At 35.1% G+C, this 6,459-nt stretch overlaps 1 protein-coding gene across 1 annotated transcript in view; it reads left to right on the forward strand.

The window, feature by feature from the left end:
* LOC103212241 (probable C-mannosyltransferase DPY19L2) overlaps positions 1–6,459 on the forward strand; it is a gene marked incomplete at its 5' end in the record, with an annotated part of 130,002 nt that overhangs the window by 112,633 nt on the left and 10,910 nt on the right. The window contains 2 exons of the mRNA XM_007958243.1: positions 4,984–5,103; positions 6,045–6,259. Of these exons, the coding sequence (XP_007956434.1) occupies positions 4,984–5,103; positions 6,045–6,259 (335 nt within the window). The remainder of the gene's footprint in view (positions 1–4,983; positions 5,104–6,044; positions 6,260–6,459) is intronic.

Here is a 6,459-nt window from a genome sequence, read left to right on the forward strand (position 1 = left end):
CACATAAATAAGACAAAGAAATAGGATCACATATCATATCAATCGAAAGGGAAAATGCATTTGACAAAATCCAAGACCCACTCCTGATAATGCTCAACAAAATAAGAGTAGAAGGGAAATTCCTCAACAAAATTAAAAGTATACGTATAAACCCAATGATCAACATTAGACTCAATGGAGAGAGACTGAAAGCATTCCCCTTGTAAATGGGAACCAGACAGGATGCCCTTTATCACCACTCCTATTCAATATTATGTTGGAAATCATAACCAGAGCAATAAGGCAAGAAAGGGAAATTGGCATCCAAACTGGCAAAGAAGAAGTAAAACAATTGCTATTTGTAGATGTTATGATCCTGTACATTGAAAATCTCAGAGAATCAACAAGATAACTACTGGAACTAATAGAAGGACTTGGGAAAGAAGTGAGGTCAACATACACAAATCAGACCGATTCCTCCTCATTAAGAAACAGAACTCTGAAAAAGGAAATCAGGGAAATAATACCATTTACAATAAAAACAAAACAAATACCCACTGTCATCGAGGTGATTCCAACTCCTAAAGACCCTTTAGGACAGAGTAGAATGACCTCATAGAGTTTCCAAGGCTGTAAATTTTTATGGAAGCAGACTGCCTCATCTTTCTCCTCTGGAGTGGCTAGTGGGTTAGAGCCACCAACCTTTGGGTTAGCAGCCGAATGCCTTAGCTTCTACACCACTAGAGCTCCTTTTTCCATTTTCAATAGCCATCCAAAAGATAAAGTATTTAGGAATAAATTTAGCCATAGATTAAAACAAAAGACTTATACAAAGAAAACTATAAAACACTACTAAGAAACAAAATAGAAGAGAATACCATGTTGATGCTCATGGATAGGAAGACATATCATTGTGGAAATGTCAATACTGCCCAAAGCAATCTACAGATTGCATCATCATTCTTTAGACAGATGGAAAAACTAGTCTATATAAGCTTTATATAGAAAGTAAAAAGACCCTGGATAAGCCAAAGCACTACTAAAGAAGAACAAAGTCCGTCCACTTACACACAGCTGATCTTTGATAAAAGGCTAGTCTCTTTAACAAATGGTGTTGGCAAAACTGGATATCCATTGGCAGAAAAATTAAACAGGATTCTTATCTCTCACCACATACAAAAACTAACTCAAGATGGATCAAAGACCTAAATATAAAATCTAAAACTATAAAAATCATCAAAGAGATCAACTTAGGTGCCATAATATATGACATAAATATGCTATCAAACATAATAAAAAAAATGCACAAGCAGAAGACAAACTATATGACTGGAATATCCTAAAAAGAAAAAGAAAAAGAACTCACAGAATATGAAAACAATGGCAATGACATATCAGAGAAGGAACTGATCTCTAAAATTTACAGGAACTTCAACACCTCAAAATCCAATGAAAAAATGGTCTGGGGACATGAACAGTCATTTCACCAAAGACATTCAGGCAGTCAAGAGATATATGAAGATATGCTCATGATCATTAGACATGAGAGAGATGCAAATCAAAACAACAGTGAGATATCATCTCACCCCAGCATTAATGACAACGTTCAAAAAAACAGAAAACAACAAATGCTGGTGAGGGAGTGGGGAGACTAGAACTCTCGTACACTGCTGGTGGGACTGTAAAATGGTACAACCACTTTGGAAAGTGGTATGGTGTTTCTTTAAGAAGTTAGAGATAGAAATACCATATGATACAGCAACCTCACTACTAGGGATAGATCTTAGAGAAATAAGACATTAAAAGATAAATGCACACCCAACTTTGTTGCAGCATTATTCATAATAGCAAAAAATTGAAATGATTTAAGTGTCCATCAATGGAGAAATGGACAAACTATAGCACATACACACAATGGAATACTATGAAATGTTAAAAATAAAGATGACTCTATGAAAAATCTCAATACATGGATGAACCTGGAGGACATTATGCTGAGTGAAATAAGACAATCACAAAAGGACAAATATTGTATGAGATGACTATCATAAAAAGTCAAGAGAAGGTATACATACAGAAAGAAACATTCTTTGAAGGTTACTGGGGGTGAGAGTGTAAATCACTAACTAGAAGGTAGACACATTAATTTGGGTAAAAGGGAGAGCTATATACAATAAATGGGAGTTCAACATAAAATGATCAAGGCAAAGGAAGATACCAGGAGGAACATGAGAGTTAAAGGTAACACAGGTAAATACAACTACATACAAAATCCTGCAGGAACAGTAATAACAGTGACTTGACACATAACAACAGCAACATTGATAGACACATAAGGTGAATAGGTGTTGAAAGGTGAATGGGGCTACCCTTATGAATATATATAGATGTGGCAGAGGATATTTCTACATATGTATTTATACATATTTAAAGAGGAAGACCCTTAACAAAATGGATTAACACAGTGGCTGCAAGGATGGGAGCAAGCACAGCACAGATAGTGAGGAGAGCACAGGAACAGACAGTGTTTTGCTCTGTTGTACATAAGGTTGCTATGGGTCAGAGCCTACTCAACAGCATCCAACAGCAATAACAATTTATATGGGCTGCAAATATATCCATGTACATACTAGAGCATACAGGAGGCAAAGTTATGACAACTTTTTAACCATAACCAAACACCTTTTGTGTTATTTGGCCTGGGAACTCAGAACTATAGTCTCAGGGGACATCAGGGTCAACTGGAATAATATAGTCCACAAAGACAATGTTCTATATTCTATTTAGGTGAGTAGTGACTGCTGTCTTAAAAGCTTGTGGGCATCCATCTAAGGTGCAACTATTGGTCTCTCCTCATCCAAATTAAAGAGAAGCGAAGAAAATCACTGACTCATGGAAACAATTAGTCCAAAGGACTAATGGACCACATGAACCTAAACCTTCAAGACCTTGAGACCAGAAGTACCAGAAGGTGCCAGGTTACCTCTGCTGAATGCTCTGAAATGGATCACAATGGACGGTCCTAGATAGAGCGGGAGAAAATTGTGGAAAAAAAATTCAAAATCATGAAAAAAGACCAGGCTTTCTGGTCAGATAGATACTGGTGGAACTCCCAAGACTATGCCCCTTAGCCACCCTTCAGTCCTGGAACTGATTGACCACCATGGCTTAACTTGCAGACAAATAAGAGACAAGCCTATAAGGTGACTAATAACACCAGGGAGCTATACACTTCTTAGAACAATCAACCATACGAAATCAAAAGGTCAACATTTGCCTAGGGATGAAGCTCAGAGGCAGGAAGGGATAGGAAACAAGGATTAAGTGGGAAGAGTACTGTTACATTGTGGGGATTGCAATGAGTGTCATGAAACAAAATGTGTATGAGTTGTTGAATGGAAAACTAATTTGCTCTGTGAACTTTCACCCAAACCACAATAAAATGTTTAAAGAGAGAGAGAGAAGAAACTAGCCTACAGTAGCCAAGGCTCCATCTATCCACCGACCAATAGAACTAGATGGTGTCTGGCAACCACTACTGACCATTTTGACCAGGGACGCAATAGATAGCCCTGGATAGAATGGGAGAATAATGCAGAATGAAACTCAAATTCATAAGCAAGCCCCAACTTACTGAACTGGTAGAGACTAGAGAAATGCCATGTCTACCACCCAGAGCTATCCTTTATTTATTTACTTAAACTTTTTGTTGTGGTTTGGGTGACATCTTATAGAACTAAACAATTTTCTATTCAGCAATTAACATAAATTTTGTTTCATGTCAGTGATTGCAACTCCGTCAATATAACATCACTCCTCCCACTTCCTCCCTGTCTTCCTCATTTCTCTTCTTCCTTCTCTAACTCTTCCTGTTGCCCTTTTGATAACGAATGGTTGATTGTTCTAAGGAGTATGTGCTTCCCTAGAGTTATTGTTTACCTTGTAGACATGTCTGTTGTTTGACTGGAAATGAAGCTGTGGGAATGAGTTTAGTTCCAGGTCTGAAGGGCCATAATCTTGGGGGTTCCACCAGTCTCTATCCAACCCATTAAACTATGACCTGAAACCACTCTCAGAGATCACCTTTCAGTAAAAAAACAGATTGGCTCATAAAATAAACAATATCATCAGTGAATACTTTGCACCTTTAAAAAAAATATATCTATATGAGACCAAATGGTCAACATTTACCCTAAAACAAAGATGAGAAGGTAAAGGGGGGTGGGGGTGGGCAGGAAAGCTAGGTTAATGAGAATGGAACAACCAGAATAGAAATAATGAGAATATTGACACATTGGGAAAAATGTAACCAATGTCACTGAACAATACATATAGAAATTGTTATATGGGAACCTAATTTGCTGTGTACACTTTCATCAAAAACACAGTAATATATATATATTCTTTTAAAGTCACTGTAGTGCTCATCTTTGTAGTACTATCTTTATGCTTTGATTATTCCTTTATGCTAAATTCCTAGAACAGGAGTTAATAAATAAAAGATGTGACTATTTTCTAGAGTCTTGATAAAGATTGCTAAAGTAGGGTACAAATCTATTATTTAAATGTTTATCTCACTGCATGCTCTCTAACACTATTAATTTATTATTTGTCAGTTCGACAAATGAAAATACTTAATTGTCTTTAACATTTAATTTATTTGGATATTAGCCAGAATATGAATCTTTAGTTGCCACTTTCTATTGAATGAATTATTTTCTGAATTCTTTATTCATTTTTTTAGTGAGGAATTAGTTGATATTTTATGAATATATGTGTTAGAAAAGTTTGAAATCTTTGCTCAGACACACACAGAACAGTACCTGGCATATAGTAGGCATTTGATAAATCCTTATTGAATGAATTAATAAACATTAATATACTCATTACCAAGTGAAAAGATCCTTGTCCTAATGAATAATAGTTTCAACTTACTGCATTTTATTTTATTATTTTTAAATATATTAAGTGAAAATGTCATTTTGTTTTATTTGTGTTTTACAGCTGGTTTTTCACACTTTGCAGTTGGTAGCATTTACTGCCCTTGCCATTTTAATTATGAAGCTGAAGATGTTTTTGACACCTCACATGTGTATTATGGCTTCCTTGATTTGCTCTCGACGGGTAAGGTATCCATTCTCATACAGCTACAACTATAGTGTAGATACCAAGGCTTTGCTGAGTAATCTAAAATATAAAAACACTGAGTATTTTTATTTAAATAACTGAAGTGATTTTAATTTTAGTTCATGATCCACTATAGAGTAAGAAAAACAACCACAGGTAGCTTTGAAATTCATTCATAGATTTTAACTGCAATTTCTATGATGAGTGATGAGCCACACTTTCTCCACTGTTACTATCCTATCCATAAACATAATCATTTGGAGTTCAGGTCTGTGCAAGTTGCCTAGCCCATCAAAACTATCCTGAAGTGCTCTTTAATACCAGAGGAGATATAGTGAATCTCTAGCATTGTCCTGTTTGGCTCAGTGAATACCTAGAAGTCATCAGTCTTGGGGTTCCTTTAGTGCATCTTCATATATAGAAGAGCTTGACAAAGTAGCTAGAATATTGGGATCGAGATACTTCTAGAAACACCTTATTTAGTTTTGATTATGAGTCTATCTTCTTAGGATAGCACAAGGACTTTTCTTGAAAGGAACATATATGTCAGTCCAGTGGGATTTCCCCTTCTTGTTCCATATGCCCATAAAAGGCAACCAGATGTTAAAGGATTTTATTCTAAAGTGCTTCAAAATTGCTCTTTACCAATCTTAATCCATGGCAGTAAATCAGCACTTGAGAGATCAGATATTTCTTTCTTAATTCTTTTGAAGAGAGAAAGCTCTAATTGTAACTGGACCTTGCATTACCAAAATATTTGTTGTTCTGAAATGATAAATAACGATAGTTCTACATATTAATTTTATGATATTATCAAATGGTAGTCTATTTTAGTTTAAGTAGTGAGTTGATTTGTTATTGACCCTATAGAGTTCTCCTGAGATTAAAAAGAAATGGTTTATAAATGAGTTATCAATAAATAATTTCTTTCATTTCAGCTCTTTGGCTGGCTTTTCAGCAGAGTTCGTTTTGAGAATGTTATCTTTGGCATTCTAACTGTAATGTCAATACAAGGTTGTATAAATCTCCATAATCAATGGAGCATAATAGGAGAATTTAATAATTTGCCTCAAGAAGAACTTATACAATGGATCAAATACTATACCAGACCAGGTAATCAGCTCTTTGGTTATATATGTATACCCACATTTAGGTATATTAAATACTTACACATTATGTCATTATTATTTTATACATACTTATACATAGAATATATCATATATAAAACTTACACAGAGATTTAAAAATACACAGGTTGTCATTTGTATCCCCATAGATTTAGTCATTACCGTGTTCAGTCAAATTCTTTCAAAAGATCATTTTTTTGTCCTCTTTTAAATTCTTCTTAGGCAA

Source organism: Orycteropus afer, unplaced genomic scaffold (assembly GCF_000298275.1).
Source record: "Orycteropus afer afer isolate SDZICR_OR568_19922 unplaced genomic scaffold, OryAfe1.0 scaffold00893, whole genome shotgun sequence".
In the NCBI taxonomy this organism is placed as follows: Eukaryota; Metazoa; Chordata; class Mammalia; order Tubulidentata; family Orycteropodidae; genus Orycteropus; species Orycteropus afer.